This window comes from Mauremys reevesii, linkage group 1, assembly GCF_016161935.1.
Source record: "Mauremys reevesii isolate NIE-2019 linkage group 1, ASM1616193v1, whole genome shotgun sequence".
Taxonomy (NCBI): Eukaryota; Metazoa; Chordata; order Testudines; family Geoemydidae; genus Mauremys; species Mauremys reevesii.
In genome coordinates this window covers 122,994,769-123,016,313 of record NC_052623.1, presented here as the reverse complement: position 1 = coordinate 123,016,313, position 21,545 = coordinate 122,994,769, and the positions used below count along the sequence as shown (strand labels likewise).

The following is a 21,545-nucleotide window of genomic DNA, read 5'->3' as shown; positions in this document are numbered from 1 at the left end:
GATAAATAGATTTTATCTAAGACAGTTGAGAAGTGATTTGATCATGATCTAGAAGAACCTACCTAGGAAAGAGATTTCTGATAGAGGGCTCTTTAATCTAACAAAGACATAGGAAAATCCAGTGACTGGAAACTGAAACTAGACAAATTCAGACTGGAAAAAAGGTGCATGTTTTGAACCATGAGGTTAATCAATCATTGGAACAATTTAGTAAGGAATGCAGGGAATTCTGTCACTTGAAATCTTTAAATACAGATTAAATTAATTTCTAAAAGAGGTGCTTTAGCTCAGACAGAAGTTATGGTCTTGATGCAGAAATTACATGGCCTTTTATGTTGGAGGTCAGAATGGATGATGATAATAGGCCCTTCTCACTTTAAAGTTTTATTCTATAAAAGGGCCTGATTTTTGGGGAAGGTGCTGTACATCCATCTTTTGCTAATCAGTCTACTTTAAGGTTTCTCAGGCAGATGGACTCAATTTGAATTCTTTTCAGTTAAACACATTGCAATATTAAACTTCCAAATATATATTGTGCTCTTAACTAATATTTATGGTTTGTTCTTTTCCAAAAGCCTCTGATGATCTCTCCTTTTGTATGCTGCTTCTTGTTTTGCCCTTGTCTCTTTCACTTTTGCTGTTCTTGTACTCCCCCGTGCGCTGTCTTCTCTGATCTTATTACATGTTTCAGCCTGCCTCTTCCTGTTCATCTGTGCTCCCACGGTACAAGGTATTTAGTCACTTGGCTAAACAATATATAGGTAATATTAATGCAAGATTACTGACACTTTCCAAAAGGAAGGCTTTATTTCTGCTCTTTCCCTGACCGTATACGTAAATTTTGCATATGATCAGATGTTGTCTTGGTACAATTTCTTTCCTGTCCTCCAGGCTAACAACACTTTCCAATGACCTTTCTAGTATGGGAAGTGGAATAGAAGAACTTAAGCAAGATGGATAGGTTTCACTCTTCCTTCTGATTAGTCTCCTCTTGTTTATTTTTTTAAATAGAAACTATTATGCAACACTCTTCCCCGAAGTTATTGGTTTAAAAACTGCTGCTTCTGTTGCTTATCAAAGTGCAATCATTGCCCTTGTGAAAATGAATACAATTCTACTCTGAAAAATTACCATGAAAAAATAGTATCTTCTTACTCAGTTGTTCTGCTGCTTATGTGTATTCAGTCAGATCTGTTTAGTTTAGTGATAGAAAGCACCAGGTAGTGAGGCAGGAGCCAGAAAGGTGAGCAGCATCTGAAGAATGCTGCTGTAGCTTGTAGCCAATTGCAGTCCTTTGTTGTTAGAAAGCTGCTATTGGTAATCCTAATACTTTAAAAAGGTGTTGATATTGGGCGTCAGGGCAATGTTCATACCCTAGTATCTTCCTCTTCCTGCTCTCTGGCCCTCCCACACTGTGAAAAATCCTGTCTTTCTTCCCCTCTTCTTTTAGAGTGAAGAAAATCCTGTGTCAATGTTCTTAACGGTTGTGTCGTGTGGTGGGATATTGTGAGGTGTCATTGTTGTAATTAGTCTGAATGGGTACACTTTTGAAGCAATTTGCTCGAGTTATGTTTGCATTGTGTTTGCACAGTCCGCTTAATAGTTTCCTTAATCTCTGGTTAGATTCATAGAATTTCAGCTTTAGGTGGTTAGTACTGGCACTAGTGGTGAGAATCCTCATGTAAAGATAGAATTGTTGTGGGTTGGTGTTTGGGTCTTCCGAGCCTGCAGAGGTTATGAGTAGATGGTAAAGAGCTTGGATTCCCAAGGAGGCCCAATCTCTCACCGAGTAGCTTGTATGGAGCTGTAGGCTTTGGTTAGGCCTTGGATAGCTGCAGGCCTCGATTAGGTTGTCCAGAATTTGAGAATTGGGGTGGGAGGGGGAGGTAAGGTTGCCGACTTTCTAATTGCTGAAAACTGGACACCCTTGCTCCGTCTCCTGCTCAGCCTCTTCCCTTGGATTTGCCACCCCCCATCGCTCACTCTGCCCCCCGTTCCTGAGACTCACCTGCCGCCTGCAGAGCTGGGCTTGGAGGAGCTGATGTGGAGCTTACCCGCCTGCCCAATTAGGACACTGCAGTTGGGCTCTGACTTAGAAAAGGAGTGAGGGGCTGGGGGCAATTGGGACACAGTGGGGAGGTCAGTCCCTGAAGTGAGGGGCCAGGAGGAATTGTGAGAAGGTCAGTCTCTGGAGTGAGGGGCTGGGGTGGGGGCAATTGGGGCACCTGCTCTTCTGTCTTGATGGGGAGGCTGATTGTAGTTACTTTGGTAACCAATTTTTAGTGTCTGGTCATCAGTACTGACTGGAGACTGCCAGGTCACCTTTTGGACTGGACTTTCTAGTCAAAAACCTGCCACCTGGCAACCCTGACTGTGGAGGATGGGGCAAAGGATAGGTTGCGAGTAACTCTGTTTCAACATTAGTTCTAATCAGTTATAACTGTGCAAATGAAAACAATAGATTGGCAGAGGTATAACTGAAGGCCTAATTTACGTTACTGAACCTTACTACTGGTGGTGATGCATAAAAAGGAAAAAGCTAGAGCCCTGTGTGGATACAAAAGGTTATATCCACAGAGCTACAGGGCTCTAGTGACAATGAGTGAGACCATCAGGGCCATAACCAGCAACCAGGCCAGGACCCGCAGTGGCAAAAGCAGCAGCATGTCGGGCTGCTGCTTGCAGGAGCCAGTGTTCAGCCTGGTCAGCTCCTCTGGTGTGGCTGTGCCGCCCCCAGCCCTGCCTACTGGGACAGGCACCAGGCTCACCAGCAGCTGTGCCTGGTCACACTAGTGTGTGCATATGACTCTCACACTCCCATACAGGAGTCCCATCAATGTTGTACATTTGAGTTCTCATCGGCAGTAGGGGTAGTCTGTGCATTGGAACAAAAGATCTTGTAAGCATGGGTAACCTTCAGTGAGAGCACTTAATCTCTTTCTACTAGTAGGCATACATAGTTCCTTGCAAACTCTTTTTTTGCCCAGCACATCATGTTAGTGGAATTTCTTGCTCTCTTTGAAGAGAAACCTTGGTACGCTTTTTTTAGCTCTTAAAAAGTGGCAGGTGCCCTGGGGTACATAGGCGGCAGGTTTGTATAATTTTTGGTGGGGCCCAAAATGGTGGTGCCCCCCCGCTCCCGCCCTGTAAGCCGATATAAAATGAAGCTACAACGCGTCAGTGCCACAAGATTACAAGGGTCAATTAAAAGTGGAAAGTCAGAAGCAGCACTTGCCTACTTCAATATACAGTATTATATTTTGTTGCATCTGTTGTGATGAAGTGGGAATGTTCTTAATATTTTCTCTGAATACTGTGTGGGTGCCTCAGTTTCCCCTGCAAGATGCCAACTGAAGGTGTTGGGGACAAAGAGATCAGGTGGCCTCCTTGTCCAGAAGAGAGACAGAGGCCAGAGGAGGGAGTGTCAGTTTGGAGCTGGCTGGGGAAATTGGGAGAGACCCAGAACTTGGTTCTGGGCTCCCCACCCCCCAAGATGGACCTGACGGAGGGGTTCTGTTTTCTGTACCAACAAGCTCTGTTTAAACTGTGTTCCGTCATCTAATAAACCTTCTGTTTTACTGTCTGGCGGAGAGTCACATCTGACTGCGGAGTTGGGGTGCAGCGACCTCTGGTTGCCCCAGGACCAGCCTGGGCAGACTCACTTTGGAAAGTGCATGACGTGGAAGAGCATGCTGAATGCTCCGAGGTCAGACCCAGGAAGGTGTAAGCTTCTTGCCCTGGAGACAGTATGCTCCGAGAGAGGAGGCTCCCCCAGAGTCCTGACTGGCTTTGTATGGAGATGTTCCAAAGCATCACAGCATTCCCTTCCACACCGTGCACTTCCCAGAAGTCCGTGACGGGCACTGACACTCCCTCCTCCGGCCTTTGTCTCTTTTCCAGGCATTAGGAGGCCACGTGATCTCTCTGTTCTCCAACACCTTCAGTTGGCACCTTGCAGGGGAAACTGATTTGGGAGAAATGAAGTAAAGCTGCCCAAACCGAGCTTGAGCACTCCTGAATTTTGAGGTGTTCAAATCTGGAAGGCAGGTGCTGGGGGTGGGAGAGGGCTGTGGGCTCCATGGGGGAGCATGGCAGCAACTGTCTGGAGCTGCATGGAGCCAGATACGCTGGTCTGAGTGGCACAGTAAGCGGTTTGGGGTTGGAGAAGAGGTAGGGAGTTCCGGGGGCAGTCAAGGGACAAGGAGCAGGGGAGTTGGATGGGGCAGAGGTTCAAGGGGCAGTCAGGGGACAGGCAGCAATTGGATAGGCATGGGAGTCTAAGAGGTTTATCAGGGGACAGGTAGGAGGTGCGGTCCTGGGGGAAGTTGGGTGGGGTCTCAGGAGGGGCAGTTGGGGACAAGGAGAAGGGAGGCTTAGATAGGGGCTGAGGTCCCAAGGGGCAGTTAGGGGCAGGGTCTGGGGCAGGGGTCTGGGGAGGGGGCAATCAGCGGACAGAGGCTGGGATTCAGAGGGCTCTGGCTGCTGGCAGCCCAGCGATCCCCAGAGCCCTTTAAATCGAGCCCGGCTGGGAGTCAGAGGACTCTGGGCTGCCTGCCGCAGGAGGGAGCCCAGAGCCTTTTAAAGCCCCGGGGGGGGGAGGAGAGGGGGCTGGCCTGGGCTGGCGGGCCAGCGGGAAACCGCCGCTCAGCCGCGGCTGGGATTTAGAGGGATCAGGGCTGCCTGCAACCGCGGGGAGCCCGCAGCCCTTAAAAACTCAGCCGCGGCTGGGATTTAAAGGGCTCTGGGCTGCCTGCAACCGCGGGGAGCCCAGAGCCTTTTAAATCCCAGCCGAGGCCGGGAATCAGAGGGCTCTGGGCTGCCTGCAACCGCGAGGAGCCCAGAGCCTTTTAAATCCCAGCCGCGGCTGGGAATCAGAGGGCTCTGGGCTCCCCGCCGCGGCAGGCAGCCCAGAGCCCTCTGATTCCCGGCTGCGGCTGGGATTTAAAAGGCTCTGGGCTGCCGGCAGCGCACAACAGGGGAGAAACCTAGCTCCAAATATTGCTGGAGCAGAGCCCCTGTCTGTGAATATTCCTGGGGCTAAAGCCCCAGGAGCCCATATAAGTCGGCGCCCATGCTGGGGTAGGGTCTGTTTGAACAGGGCCTGAGGCTGACTCACTTCCATTCCTCCAGGCTAGGTCAAAGTGCTCTTGTCCATCACCTGTGTGAATCAGGAGTCTGTTGGCACCTTCTCTTTATGGCTGGCTTTCAAAACCAGGGCTTTACTAATAGAACTACTAAAGCAAACCCTGCTGCAAAGCTAAACTAAAAGTGAATGAGACAAGTGGATAAAATCCATGTCCAGCTACAGGAAAAATAAATCATGTAACAACTCCCAGAAAGCATTCACTGAAGAGCTACTGTATAAAAAGGAATAGCAAAAGGTGTCTGTCCTTCTGTCTCAATGTTTTTCTGTCTTGAGTTTTAAAACTAGTATTTACAAATTGTGATAAGGCTAGCACAAAACAAATACATTGATCTTAATTATTCAACAAAAGTTACTTTGTTTCCAATTTAGCTTAATCTGTTTGCATGTATGTATATTTATTTTTTTAAAATCTGGTTGGTGCACTTTTAGTCTTGTATAAAATCTCTACTTCAGCTGTAGGTTTAACTGTCACTGAGTATTTTCCATGCAACTGTTAGCCCTTTGCTGGAGAAGGGGGGGACAGGAGGGAGGGGGCGTTTAAGGTGATGGGGAAGTGAAAAGAGCAAATGAAAGTTTCTATGTGACGTGAGTTTTTGGTCTCAGTCCAGTTCCCTGTGGATGTTTTGCAGGTGGTCTGTGCTGCTCTCTTAAATGTGTATTTATAACCTTGGCCATGATGGTTCCATCTAGACTCCCTTTAGAGAAGATTTTATTTTATCTGTGCACAGACCCCTGCAAAGGAAAGGAAGAAAGCAGGTCATCTGGCTACACAATCAGCAAGAGCACCTAGTTTGAAAAGGACAGCTGGCTGGTTCTTTTCTGCCCCTAGGACACTATGTAAAGTGATGGGACCTGTAGGGGAGGAGTGACATTCTGAATTCTCAACCCAAAATATCATGTCTTAGGAGACGGATAGAAGTTCAGGCTGGTTTTTGTGTTACTTGAATCAGTTGGTTCATCTCTAATGAGAGTTGGCCTTTTTTGAACAGCTTGCAGTAATCAGCTGCCTAATTTGTCTGTCTGTCTTGTGGCAGAATAAGCTTCCGTTCTCCAGTGAAACTGATGAAAAGTGGTTGTTACTGAAAACATATCACTTTCAACACTATTTTTTGTTATTCTTGGGATGTCTTGAGTTTTTTATGAAAAGTTGCTCTGAGTGAGCATGGCAGTCATATATATATCCTATGTATAAGTTTCATGGCACACTGTCCATTTCTCCCAAGTGCAAATTCCTATCTTGTTTTCCTACTCCTTCATATCACTGCATATATTAGCCATTTATTAAAACATATTACTTTGTCTCCTCAAGTATTCCACATGCTGCTCAATTTCCTTCTCATAGGTTATCCATCATCCTATTAATAATGTCTGTTCTATTGGGTGGACTATAACTTTCTCAGAAAATCTCAGTGTTTCATTTTAGCAAGACAAAGTGCACTTTGTGGCTCATCTGAACCAAATAAGTTGTTTTTAAAAAAAAAAAAATCTATGGTGTCTTTTCGAATTGAGTGATCTCAGTTTTTGTACGTAGTCTATTTCTTTGTGTCAGATACAGTCAAGGCTATAAAATTTACTCATCCAGTTCTAGTCTACTAACACACTAATGTGTACGAATACATGTTATGAATCTTGATATAATGACAATCACATAGATATACAGTGAATGACATTATTGAGCATATTGTAATTGGTTCACAGTTATAATAAGCTCATAGTGAGCTTAGTCACAGAGTGGGTTGGAAAATTAATTTAAAAATTAATGTAGAGTACAAAAGATTTATTTTTTTTTTAAATCATCGACTTTTACCCATTTTGGTAAATTAGGCATCACGCTTCCAAAGTGACAGACAAATCTGGAGATAATTCAGAGGACAGATGGTAACAAGTTTCATAAATAAGACTCATTAGGGAAAGGTTTACAATTGGGAGTGTAGTCAATCTAAAGAAAAGACTGAGAGGAGACACTGATTTTATAAATACATAAAGAAATATTTTAAAAAGAACACTGAGCAATTCTTCTTCCTAACATAAAAATAAAAGGTGGAACTAACATGATGCCTGCCTACCATTACTTTGATTACTCTGCTTGTATTTACTACATCTCTTTTTGTCATCCTTTGCCTCATTTATTTAAATCACTGAGATCAAAAAGTAAAGTAAGTTGCTGCCTTTAGGCACCAGGAGGCATGGTAGATTTTAGGGGTGTTAGGCTGAATACAAACTTGTTCAGTTTAGTATATTGGTTGCACAGAATATCTTTATAACTTTCTGGTGTTGGTTAGGAAGTTATGGTGCTAAGTGCCACCTTGTTTTGGAGGTTCCCCCCTCCCCCCCAAATTAACCCTTTTTCTGGTTATCTGATGCACTGTAGATCTGTATTATTTGTGTCTCAAGCCCAAGCATGTTTTGTTCTTTTGTGCTGGGCTGAAGACTGCTGTCTGTACTTGGTAAATGATATTTCCTTAATAGGGAATGAGAGAGAAAAATATATTCACATGCATATTTGTATTAACTCCTACACACTTAGGGCAGAAAACAAGAGAGGTTGGTTGGTATTGGATAGTGCTGCCTGTAGCTGTATCAACCTGAAGGATGGTGGCATAGGCAAGAAATTACTTGGTTTTTACCATACTTCAAAATAAGCTAGGACCTTACAATTAAAAAACACCATGGTTCCTGACCCAAAGAGTTTACAGTCTAAACATGCAACATGACAAGGGAAGATCAAACTAGAGGGAAGTAAAAGGAATGAATTTCTGACCATCTAGGTACTATGTAATATTTCAGTGTCTGGCAGCTGTCACCAAAATGAGTGTCTGGTGGTTGAGCATGTCTTGTTTAACATTTGTTTTTAAAGTTTTACACTTCAGAAATGACTGTTCCAAGCTGTGGGAAAGAGTGGAATTTAAATAATCACACATGCTACAGCATATTTGCTAAACTAGCTTGATGAGCTTTCTTCAACATTATTTACTGAACAGAAATTCATGTCTCATTATTTAAGTGTTCATAAAGCAGTTTTTAGTATAAAAACATTGGATCATAATTATGTTGTCCAACTGAATGTTAATGCACACTTGTGCAAAGATAATGTCTTTGCTCTGACAGATATTATGTATATTTAACAACTGTTAGACTACTAGATTTGTTTTCAAATGTTTAGAGGTTTATTAAAGTGTTTATGTATTTGCATAACATTCTCCCTCTGTTTTCTCTTGTCTTTTCCAGTAACATCACAATCAGTTGCTATGAATGATTGTGGATTATTTCAGTTTCTCTGTAAAAGGATTCTTGGGACAGTAGAAAGTTAACTTAGAAGAAAGATATTTGAGTGACTTGAGGTGCATGAATAGTAAGGAAGACAAAAAAAAAGTTGCTTAATAGGAAAGCTGTCTTAAATGAAGAATTTAAGTTTTTGAGGTTGCATCTTGAAGCATATCACTGAACAGCCAGCATATATGGTCTACAGTACTTTTACTAGCTGCTATTGCTTATGACATCACTTCTGTCAGTGATGTGCAGTTATCTACTTTACAGGAGACTTTCCCTGGCTAGGCAAAAAATGGGCAAGCTGTCTGTAAAGGAAATTTTAAAACGGCTTTGGAGCAGAGCCCGGAGCTGGAGCGCGGGCCAGTAGGTTTTTGCCTGGAGCTGGAGCGGAGCCAGAGCAGAGCAATTCAAAAATTTGATTGCTCCAAATCCCTGTTTTAAAATACAGCTCCCCAGACTCGTCATCTGAATGTAATGACTTCAATCTGAGCAGGAGTCTGAGAAGTTACATGCAACGCAAATTTAATGTTAAGCTGCAGTTATTCACTCAAGTTTTGCTTTGCTTTTATGAAAATGGAAACAAAGGCTTGAGTCAGTGAGTATGTAACCTAAAATAAAAGGTTTAACCACAGAAGCTTAACCACAGGCTGACTTAGGAGCCACCACTGCTGTGTAGCACCACTTCAGAGCTTGGCTGCTTGCCGTGACTTCACCTAGTTCTAACTGTCACTTACTCTCTGAAAACATCTTGTGAAGTGATATAATGATGAAGGGCACTTTTATTGAAAACAATCACTCACTTAAACACAAAGCACTAGATGTTGCAGAAGGCTTAAGATGTATGAAATACAAAAATGACTTGGAGAGTGGCAGAGGAAGCTTGTGGGTTTTACAGGAGAGCTGCCTGAACTCAAGTTGCTTGGTCGTAGGACTCTGACATAGTTATAGCGTATGAGTTGCTATGTGTTGTGTTATAGTAGTGACTTTTGGAAAAGTACGTTCTTTGTTTACGAATTTGAGGCTACAGTCATTTCAGCATGCAGTTCAAGACCTCTGATTTTTAAGTGACACATGCGTTGTGGGGTAGGGAGAGCTCTTTGCCTCTTTTGCTGAGTTATGATGTATGTAGATGTGAAAGTGGTATTTTAATGGGAGATGGGTGTTCCAGCTTATGTTACATTATACTCAAGTCCTATCTACCCTGTTTTTTTTCCCCAAAGACTTTACAACTGGAGAATTTCTAGAATTATGATGTCACAGATAACAAGCAACTAAAAATCAATTGAGGGGAAGGAATATTCCTATTCACAAATTCTTGCAACAGTTTTTTTTTTTTATAAACACACATGTAACTCAGATACTTAATTGTAGTGGGGGAGTGATGGATCTCTTTGCTAAAGATTCAGCCCAGCCCGATCTCTCTTTGTCCCTCAATTGAAGGCATAGAGCTCCAAATCGACATGAAGTTCTCCAGGATAAATTTCTGGGTGGAGTATTGAAGACCAAATCTAAAATTCTTGATACTGTGGTTAAAAATGGAAGAGTGTTTAAAAAAACAAACAAACAAAAAAACTTTTCTGTCAGTGCTCTTTTTCTACTCACTACTTCCATTGCACCTCACCTTTAAAGTCCTGGATGGGTTCAAGACATATAGAAGTAAAAAATAATGGGTTACCTGAGAACTTGTCTGTTATACTTGTACTGGCAATTAGTTTGACTGGAAGACTCATGTTGAGAGTTACTAGGATTAAACGTTCTAGGGCTGATGGCTGTAATTTCTCAGTTGATTCCACTGACTTTGCAATTTGGGATTCAGAGCCCAAGTCCTAATGAGCTTGATGTTATGATATAGGAGCTAAATTAAATGGATCTTGTTTGATTTTTTTTTTCCTATGTAGTTTGTAATTTTGTAAGTAACTGCTTGATTGCTAGGATAGATATTCTATAATACAGAACAGTTAATAGATTAAGAAAACTTACTGCTTTTTTTGTATGCATATTTACCATAACTTAATGTTTTCCAAACACTCCTGTGTAGATTGATTAAGGCTGTAACTCAAATACACAAAAGCAAGCTAATTCAAAGCCAAGACTGATGCTGGAATGACCTGTTCCCACTAATGCCACTGCTAAGATACTGCAGAACATTGACGCTAAGATTAACTATTTGGAGCCCCACATAATATTGAAGCATACCAGGATGAGTGGGGCCATATTTGCAGCCTTGCATTTGAAACTTTGCTTTTGAGTTCTGAAGTTTGGAGGCTGACAAAGCAATGCTGTAAAATGACATCCTGGGGTTCTGTATCCTCTTCTCACTTTACAAGTAAAAAAATGTTTTTTCTAACTGCAAAGTTTATAAACTCCGCCTGTGAACTCAAAAGCAAACTGTGTTCTTTCTGTTATCAATAATAATAAAGATTCTGTAATTGGTATGCAAAATATCGTCAATGTGCAAGGCAGTGTAGAGTAGATTCTCTCTTCCATAACAGAAGAGCAGCAGTCGAAAAAGCAAACAGGATGTTAGGAATCATTAAAAAAGGGTTAGAGAATAAGATGAAGAATATCTTATTGCCCTCATATAAATCCATGGTACGCTCACATCTTGAATACTGCATACAGATGTGGGCTCCTCATCTCAAAAAAGATATACTGGCATTAGAAAAGGTTTAGAGAAGGGCAACTAAAATGATTAGGGTTTGGAACGGGTCCCATATGAGGAGAGATTAAAGAAATTAGGACTTTTCATCTTGGAAAAGAGGAGACTAAAGGGGGATATGATAGAGATGTGGAGAAAGTGAATAAGGAAAAGTTATTTACTTGTTCCCATAATCTAAGAACTAGGGGGCACCAAATGAAATTAATGAGCAGCAGGTTTAAAACAAATAAAAGGAAGTTCTTCTTCACACAGTGCACAGTCAACCTGTGGAACTCCTTACCTGCGGAGGTTGTGAAGGCTAGGACTATAACAGGGTTTAAAGAGAACTAGATAAATTCATAGAAGTTAAGTTCATTAATGGCTGTAAGCCAGGATGGGTAAGGAATGGTATCCCTAGCCTCCTATTTGTCAGAGGGTGGAGATGGATAGCAGGAGAGATATCATTTGATCATTACCTGTTAGGTTCACTCCCTCTGGGGCACCTGGCAATGGCCACTGTTGGCAGACAGGATACTGAGCTGGATGGACCTTTGGTCTGACCCAGTATGGCCATTCTTATGTTCCTAACTGCACTGTGAAGGAAAAACAGTATTTTGATAGCAAAATTAGCTGAAAGGGTTCTACAGAGTACATTAAAGTACTTTTTACATAGCACTATATTTATAGACTGGACCTCTAAGACTTTTTATAAACTAAACTCCATAATTAGATTGAATAAATAAGTTGGATAATGGTATCTTTTGTGTTAGCTGCTGAAACAGAAGGGAAGGGGCCAAGAAAGCCGCCTCAGTGGTCTAGAGGCAACACTCTATAGATCAGGGCTGACTTCTCTCCCTTGGCCACAGTGGCTGAATATTGTGCAGTGAATCGAACTTTGAAGGGAGCTGGCCAATGTTGGGGCTAAAAAGTTAATTAAATGCCACCTTCTTAAGAGAATTGCCCCCACCCCCGGCATCCAGTGTAGTATCTTTTCCTTAGCTCTGCAAAAAGCAAATCAATCTTCTGGTTAGAGCTGATTGGGAAACCAACTTCAGTTCTGCACAAATTTGAGGGTTTTTTAAAATGTTTTTGTGTGTCCCAAATGGGATGAAAAACCACAATTTAAAATCACAGAACTGAAAGTTGGCAATTTTTTTCATTTTGGAAATACTGAAATATAATATTTTGAAATGAAATATGCTCCCTGGCATCTCCAAGTGCCCACCTGCTTGGCTGCCATGAAGGTAGTGACCCTGGAAGCTCTGGCAGCTGCTGACTCAAATTGTTAGTCTGATCAATTCAGCCACTGACTAGCTGCTGTGAGCGGCAGTGAATCTGATAATTTATTAATTTCAGTCAGCAGTTGCCAGGGTTTACAGGGTTCCTGACTCCATAGTGGCCCCCTGATGGCCTGCCTTGGACCCAGAAAGCCTGGAAGTCCCAGATCCTCATTAGCAGGCCTGTTGGGCTGACCAGGAGCCAGGAATGGGAACCCTGGGAGCACTGCCTCCCAAGCTCTGAGGCTCAGCCAGTGGGCAGAAGGGGAGCCAGGAGCCTGGGAGTGCTTGCTGTGCTGTAGGTTACCAAGGGCCTTGGGAGTTGGTGCTCCCTGATTCAGTGAGTCAGTGGATCAATTCCAAGGCACTCTGCATAGCAGGGTTGCACTAGAACAGTGGCTCTCAAACTTTTTTACTGGTGACCCCTTTCATGTAGCAAGTCTCTGAGTTCAACTCCCCCTTATACATTAAAAACACTTTTTTATATATTTAATACCATTATAAATGCTGGAGGCAAAGCAGGGTTTGGGTTGGAGGTTGACAGCTTGCAACCCCCCTATGGAGCAACCTCGCGACCCTTTGGGGGTCCTGACCCCCAGTTTGAGAACCCTTGCCCTAGAACTAAGTGAATGAGCTAGGAGGAGACCAGGCAGGGTTCCATCAGAAGTTTGTCTGAGTCAGTTTCCACAAAATGTTTAGAGGTCCCCAACCTTAGACGACAAGCCACAGAGGACTGTGGCGGCAGACAAGCATCCCCCAAAATTCCGCCGACAAGCAGCAATGTCAATAGGCGTCACCACCAAAATGCCGCCGACAAGCTGCGTCATCCAGAGGCTTTGCTGCCAAAATACTGCCGAAAATCAGTGGTATTTCAGCGTGTGCTCATCCGCCGGCCAGTACGTGGGCCCTGCGTTGGGGACCCCTGGTTTAGATTTTGATGAATCAGTAAAGTGTTATTGGGGAAAAATGTTTCAACTTTGCTGTCCAGCTCTACTGCTGATATGAAATGAACCTCAAATATTTGAGGGTTTTTTTGTCTTGAACTTTGCAGATATGACAGCTGTAATACACTGTTATTCACTACTCTAAAATCTTTTAGGATATAATGGAAGTCAAAATTAAGGCAGACAACTGAAGTAGTTGAGTTCTAGTCAGTTTTAAACTAGAAATTAAAGAATGATGCTCAGTTACCGTTTTGGGTAATATTTCAGTGCTTGACCATGATATTCACTGCTGATGCTTATTGATTAAAATAGCTAATCAGCTATAATACTGTCATGCTTGTGCTTCCTTCATGAATAAGCAACTTGGATGAATTGCCAACTTTTAATTCAACCAGTCCTTCAGTTACACTAGAAAAATTGGATTCAGAACATAGACAAATGTGGTGCTTGCATAGCGAGCTTGGAATTGAGCTGTGTGGGATAATCAGAGAATTAGTCACTAAGACATGTTGTTGAAGCTTTTGTTGTTGCCCCTCATCTGTCATAGCAAAAGTCTGGGATTTTCATGGGGCTGGGCAAGAGCTGGGTACTCATGTAACTTAAGGAACAGTAGCTTTCATAAACTATTTGTGCAAGGCAAATATAATGCTTCCAGTTACGTTTGTTAATGTTATGGGATTAAGAATATTTGTCAGTAACTAGCTTTCCCTTTACTTCACAGCTTTCATCCAGTCGGATAGCATAATAGAAGTGCTACGTTTCAATGAAGGAGGCTTATTGCAGGTAAACAGTCATAAAGTAAGACCATATCAGTTTAAAGTTTTTGATCACCTCTGTCTTTTATCACTTCTGTAACTTTCATCCCTTTTTTTAACTTGCTAGCTGCATTCAGTGTCTCTTGGTTTAGTGGATCTTGATTTAAGTAAATTAGGAAGTATTGCTAAAACTGTGGATTTTCTTAACTGACTTCATGAAATCTTAAGCATATTTTTTCTGTTGTCTTGCTGCAAGCTGATGAATAATTACATTACATTGTATGATCAGTATTATTCCTTTGAATGGAACATTAGAAAAGAGCATCACAAAGTCTGTGTATACACTAGGCATAACTTTTTCTAAAATTTCCCACCATTACTACCACTTTTTCAGCCCATTGGTGGTAGCAGAGTGAGTGGGAGAGGGGTGAGGGGGACCATTAGCGTAGAGAGGTTTCTAGGTAGCTGCCATTGTTTTTAGGCACTGTTATCGATCCCTATGTCGTGCACACCTACTCTGACAGGGCTTAGTACACCATTGCCTGCCAGTACCTTGTTTGTGCTAGCACTCCTACCTTTACTGCCATCAGTCGAGCTTAAGCGATAGTAGCTTAGATTCCTTTGCGTTTGGCAGGGCTGTTTAAGTTCCTTGTTTCTTGCTCCTGTAACCTTTTGATGCCAACTGGCCCACTGTATACTTCCTTAGTACCTGCCATTATGTCCAAAAATAACAGTGTAGTGCCTTGGCTTGATTCAGCTAAACTGATCAGCAATGAAGTTGCTAATGTTGAGATTTGAATTGTCATGGGACTTCGGCATGAATACCCTTGATGAACAGGGTAGTTCATGTTTCTCTAAGTTTTTGTTTCAGGCTGTCTTAATCCATTTTGAAGGTTGTCCTCACAACCATCATGGGTAGAGATCTAATATAAGATCTCATTTAAAAAAAATAAGGAGCACAATCTTGTGGCAAGGTATACAGGTGCATAATTACATTTATACATGGGGCTCTGCCTAATGTGCAAGGCCTTGTGTGCGTGAGAAAGTTGCATTCATTTAACTTAAGGTATGGTTTAACTAAAATCAATTTTAAATAGGTACAAACAGGGGTGTGGATACTCTTATTTTGATTTTAGTGACTTAATTCTGTCTTGCTTAAAATGATGCTTTAATTGAGTTAAGGTAGACAGAAATAAGCCTGGTTTAAACTGAAATAAGTGTCCTTGCAAAGGGTTTGCACTTGTTTAACTAAATAAACCAAGTTAAAATCATACCTTAAACTGAACTTGTGCAAGTTCCTCATGTAGACAAGTCCCACATTTCTCATTTGTTGCTAGCACAGTTGGGAAGACAGTGAAATTCATGACAACTGAGAGCCTTTTGGTACTTGGTCTTATGATAGTTAACAATCTTAGAATCCAGTAGTGCTTGCAAGTTGGGCGAAGATTGAGAGCCTTATAATTCTGAGTTTGACTCAATTATTTGTTTCTGGATTTACAGAGATGGTAAACTCTACTTGTAGCGCACCTGAGCTGTAAAAGCGATTAACCCTGAAGTATACAATAGGGCTAGTATTCATGACAACATTTAGCACAATTACTTCCCTGTTGGTCCCTATACATTACTATAAGACAAATATGTAAGGCTAAAACACTGTATACAAACTTGAATGCAAAAAAAATCTTCAAATTACCATTAAGATTATTAGAGGAAATAACCTTTATACAAAATACGTATTAAGTTTGTTATAATTAATGCTTAATGGTTTGGTTTGCAAATGACTAAGAAAGGTAACTAGCAAATATATATTCAGTTATTAAATTGGAATGTGTATATTCACCCTACAGATTCTAATGCCACTATCTCTGAGCCACCAGACCTGCTTATGCACTTTATCATCAGATCACTCTCTAATTGTATAGACCATAGTCAAAAATATACATACATTAGTGATTAGTGAGATGCATACGCAGGTGGCTCAGAGATAATGTTGTTGGAATGTGTAATGACAGATTTTCATATGCCTATTGTCATGTAACGGTCTATTCGTGTATTTTAACTGTAGCACTAGCAATAGTTAATGTTGTCCAGGAACCATTTTTCATGTTTATGGACCTTTTGAGGGCAAGGCATTTGGTAATGTCTAGCAAAAGTATATGGAATCTCTGATTTCCTTTGTAAAATATTAGGAAGTTTCTTCAAACTTCCTAGCATTTTACAAGTTACCTGATATAGCACTTGGAAAATGCCAGTCAAAGTTGTTCAAGCAACCTTAACTCTGTACCCTTGTATGTGTATAATGATAGTCTTATTACCTGATCATCTACTATTTCTGAAATAGTCCTACAATTATTTTTCTATAACTTTTCCAAGATGCATCATTTAAATGAATGAGGCAAGAACTCTATTGCGTGCTTGATTTTTCTCACTGCAGCTTGCATCTAAATGAGGACATATATTTAAGCAATAGTACATGATCATAGAATTTGTGTCATGCATGTGCAGATAACATTTGCAGGGCTACCATTCACGATATAAGTTTTGTATAAAGTTTGTATTCTAGCAACTTTAATTGTAAGTTAGTAAACTTACTATGGCTTCCATTGGTTGTTGCTGGTCCAATTTGATTCACATGCTCTGAAAGTTCACTATGTAAAATAGCAAAGCAGAACAAACTTTAATGATTTATTCTTATGTTAAAAAATGTTCTTAGCAAGAATAGTATAGAAAGGTAGAGTAAAGGACAAAATATTTGTACAGTTCAAAGGCCAGTTCTTTTGAGTTATCATTTTACAATATATTGTACTCTCAAGCTATTTCATTTTGATGTTTTCTTGCTGTAATAGTAAACGATTTTTCTCCTTGTTCTGTAGTTTTTACTATGGTGGTTTGTCACAGTTACTCATTTCAGCTGATCCATTGCAACCCAACAGAGGAAATATATTTATCATAAGTTCAACTTGCATATCTGGTCAGAGAACAGTTATTTTTACGGAAGCTGTAAACTCTGTAGTGTCTACTTCTGTAGTGTTACACTGCACCACTGTCAGGGTGTTTTTACGCATCGCTATTCAAGACTGAGCATTCACCTCTCTATGCATCATGTAAGTTCTTATAAATATGAAAGGTTTTTCTGGGTCACCTGATGCTGTAGAATGAGAACCGTAGCAATAACTCAAGTTTTGAATTTTAAAAAAGCTTGTCTGGAGATCAGATACTAGCATTCAGATGATATTTAAAATAACTGATTTTGTATGCAGAACTTCAGTAATGGAATTAAGAAACATTGTATCAAACATTCTTGGGTGTCCTCTCCTTAAGGAAGTGATGCCTCTCAGAGCAAGAATCAAACTTTTATACCCTGGAGGGAATTTATTTATCCAGTCGACAAATTGACGACGGTTATCAGTCCTATTGCACTGTCTGCCATCAGGGAGAGGAGGGGAGGGGCTGCTGCTGTTTAGCGCTGCAGCATCCCATCTACCACTAGCATCCAGTAGACATACGGTGACATTGAAAAAAGGCGAGAAACAATTTTTTCCCCTTTTCTTTCCCGGGGGAGATGGAAGGGGGGTAAATTGACGACATATACCCTGAACCACCCGCGACAATGTTTTTGACCCTTCAGGCACTGGGAGCTCAGCCAAGAATGCAAGTGCTTTTCGGAGACTGCGGGAACTGTGGGATAGCTCGAGTCCTCAGTCCCCCTTCCCTCCCTCCATGAGCATCCATTTGATTCTTTGGCTTTCCGTTACGCTTGTCACGCAGCACTGTGTTGAGTCCCTGCTGTGGCCTCTGTCTATCATAGCCTGGAGATTTTTTCAAATGCTTTGGCATTTTGTCTTCTGGAACGGAGCTCTGATAGAACAGATTTGTCTCCCCATACAGCGATCAGATCCAGTATCTCCCATATGGTCCATGCTGGAGCTCTTTTTGGATTTGGGACTTAATGGTCAGCCGTGCTGATCGGCGCTCCATGCTGGGCAAACAGGAAATAAAATTCAAAAGTTCGCGGGGCTTTTCCTGTTTACCTGGCCAGTGCATCCGAGTTCAGATTGCTGTCCAGAGCAGTCACAATGGTGCACTGTGGGATAGCACCCGGAGGCCAATACCGTCGAATTGCGGCCACATTAACCCTAATCCAACATGGCAATACCGATTTCAGAGCTAACCCCCTCGTCGGGGAGGATTACAGATATCGGTATTAAGAGCCCTTTATATCGATATAAAGGGCTTCGTGGTGTGGACGGGTGCAGGGTTAATTCAGTTTAACGCTGCTAAATTCGGTATAAACACGTAGTGTAGACCAGGCCTAAGTCGCAAGTAAGCCTGTCCAGGAGGATTTAGCAAGTCAGTCATCAAATTGTGCAAGAGGGATGTTGGCAGTTCTGCAGCTATTCAAAAGCTGGCTGAAAAGTTTGCCAACATGTCTCCCGCTACAGAAGGGAGATATATACCTGGGGGCAAGGAAAGGGAGATGTATAGAAATAAACTAAAATTGCTATCTGTCAACAAGATGTGACCCTATGTTAGGCTGAACAATACTTTATCACACCTTTTAAAAAACTGTATTTTTAAAGACAAATACAAATAAACACTTACCTTTAACTTTCAGAATAAACTCTTCATGGCTATTGACAAACGAGCAAATTTTAAGTGTGTGCTAAGGGCTGCTGTCCCCTAAGAAAGGGATTTACTATAAACTTAAGGCAATCCAGAAGAGGAGCGTGTGTGTAGTTTTTTCCCCATTTGTCTAATGTTTACTCACCCACTCTAAGTAGGGCAGCTATCTTCTAGACTAGTGATCTTAAATGGCTGTTAGGTACTGCTCCTAATGCAGTGCATTTTAGTCCTGAAGAATAAATACACCCTGTCTTCTTCTATTAAGGAAGTGGCAAGAGAACCTCAAGCTCACTCTAAGGCCATGCTTACACTAGAGAGCTTACGGTGGCACAACTGTACCGATGCAGCAGGGCCTCTGTAAGATCGCTCATGCAGCCACACTCTCCCGTTAACGTAATTAAATCACTCCCAATGAGCAGTGGTTGCTATGTCGGCAGGAGACACTCTCCCACCAACATAGCACTGTCCACACCGGCATTTCTATCAGTGTAACTGTTGCTCAGGGGTGTGTGTTTTCACACCCCGAGCAACACAAATTATATCTACAAAAATGCTAGTGTAGACATCCATACTGACTGAAGAGTTTTAGGCTGTTTTTTTCCTGATATAATTGTAGGTATGCAGAATTCCTTTTAGAAGCTGGCTACTGTAAAAGGGTGTAAGTCTTGGCAGGCACCAGTTGAAGGCACTGAAGGGCCAAATGGGATGGAAAGTAACAATAAAAATAACTATGTACAGTTATATATAATCAATATCTTTGGTGGTAGACTCATGTAAATTCTGCTTAGCACCAAAGGTATAGTAATCATAACTGCCTCAGTCCTGAGCATCTCATGGACAAAAACTAATAGGAAATATAGTGACTTTGCAGTGTGGACAGCTTGCTAAAAGAAGCAAGCTGAAGAGTTAGGAGCCTGTGGCTGGAGACCACCTTTGTAAAGGCTATAGTGTCGTAACCAGGATGCTGCCACTCTTTTAATTGTGAGTAATTTGATAACTTTAATAGGAGTATTTTAAACACATTTCTACACTTTTTGATAAAACCAAAGATAGTGTCTCAATTTCATAATGTAAATCACTGAAATCCATGACATTGTGGAAATCTGAGGTGCTAGGATTGTGCACTCTATAAATGTCTGCATGTTTTTCACCTTTGCTCCTGAGAAATGTTTAGACATAAGCCTTTTTTTGAATAATTTCAGAAATGGGATTTTGTCTTGTTGCATGGTAGAAATTACTATCTTCAGTCCTCTGGGTTTAAAAAAAAAAAAAAATCAACAGTGCCCAAAAGTGAATGTGTATTGCAAAGCCAATGTCAATAGAATAGATTGCATCAGCTGGAGTCAACTGGTGTTTTCACTACCTCAGCTGAGTTAGGTGATGAAAGAGCAGGGCAAAAATGACTAATTCTCAATCCACTAGTTCAGCGAACTCACAGATTTAGGATATTTGATTTTGATTACCTTTATCAAGATATTCATTAACGCTTTATTTAATTCTTCTGTTTGTTTCACATTAATGAGCTCTAAGTTAATAGAGACTGTTATTTCCTTACCAGCTTGGCAGTTGCCTTGTAAGAGCTCAACTGCAGCATAGCAAGCAGCTTTTGTACTACTAGAAACATGCCTTAATAACAAACAGCAATGGATATGAAAGATCCCTAGTATATCATGACTGGGAGTGACTTCTGAATTTTAGTTTTAAAATACACCTCTACTCCGATATAATGCTGTACTCGGGAGCCAAAAGATCTTACCATGTTATAGGTGAAACCGTGTTATATCGAACTTGCTTTAATCCACCAGAGTGCACAGCCCCGCTCCCCTGGAGCGCTGCTTTACCGCATTATATCCAAATTCATGTTATATCGGGCCACGTTATATCAGGGTAGCGGTGTAGTGTATGAAAATTATAGGAATTAAAACCACTTTGAAGAAAATTATAAGTAGGTTTAAAAAGAAATTTAAACCTGGGAAGTGGTGGTAGTTTAGGAGCTTTTTCCATCCTTTTCTACCAGCTTATCAACCAGTGGGAACAGGATAGTCCAACAAATTTGTGATTCCAACCCCTTCCGAGGCTTGGTTCTGACCAAGTTGTTGCAGTATTGGCTGAGTCCCTCTTGGGGGACAGTCACCAGATTGTGTTAATTGGACACAACCTTTGGATTCCACATGCATCCAAGACCGCTGGATCATTGCAGAATCCAGGCAGTGTCTTGTTGTGTAGGGTACACTCCTAAGTGCAGACTCCGTGTATGAAACCCTTCCTTGGGATGTGAGGCTCCACAGTCCAGCTGCCTTAGGCCCTAAAACCAGTGTTAAACCTCCCAGACTTCCTGAGTCTCTTATATATGCTCCTCCAGAATCCTCTTTTTATAGGCATTTTGGTTTATAGTTTCCATCTTCAGGGACATATGGCAGGTAAAGTTAAGGAACACAGACTTTGCACAGGAGCTTCTTAAACACATGCACATTTTACTGTTAGTACAGGAGAGTTACAGATCTATGCAAAATAATAAATACCTGAATGCAATTCCCTCTTCTTGTCCTCACTATTGAGTTACCTGGGTTTTGGTCATTGTCCATTGGAGAAGAAGCCAAAGCCTCTTGTCCCTTACCCCTACTCATCCAACTAATGTCTAAAGTTTCTGGTAATGAAGTGGCTCTGTTTGCTTGGAGCCTGCTCTTAAAGCATGCTCTCTGACACTGTGCTTCAAGAGGCCGATTAAATTCACTGACAAAAAATCCCCTTGTGTCAATGTAGGAAGAATCTACACTACAGTGCTACATGACACAGCTGCAGCGCCATAGCAGCGGCTGTGGTGTAGACATACCTGTAGTCTGTGCCTGCTACAAAAGGGAAGTTCTAATCCAGGCTGAAAACTACAATCAT

The 21,545-nt window shown here is 41.6% G+C and overlaps 1 protein-coding gene across 2 annotated transcripts in view; it reads left to right on the top strand.

The window, feature by feature from the left end:
- TMEM131 (transmembrane protein 131) overlaps positions 1–21,545 on the top strand; it is a 161,136-nt gene that overhangs the window by 15,543 nt on the left and 124,048 nt on the right. For both annotated transcript variants that reach the window (XM_039543102.1, XM_039543093.1), the window contains exon 2: positions 13,997–14,058. In XM_039543102.1, coding sequence (XP_039399036.1) covers positions 13,997–14,058 — 62 coding nt within the window. The remainder of the gene's footprint in view (positions 1–13,996; positions 14,059–21,545) is intronic.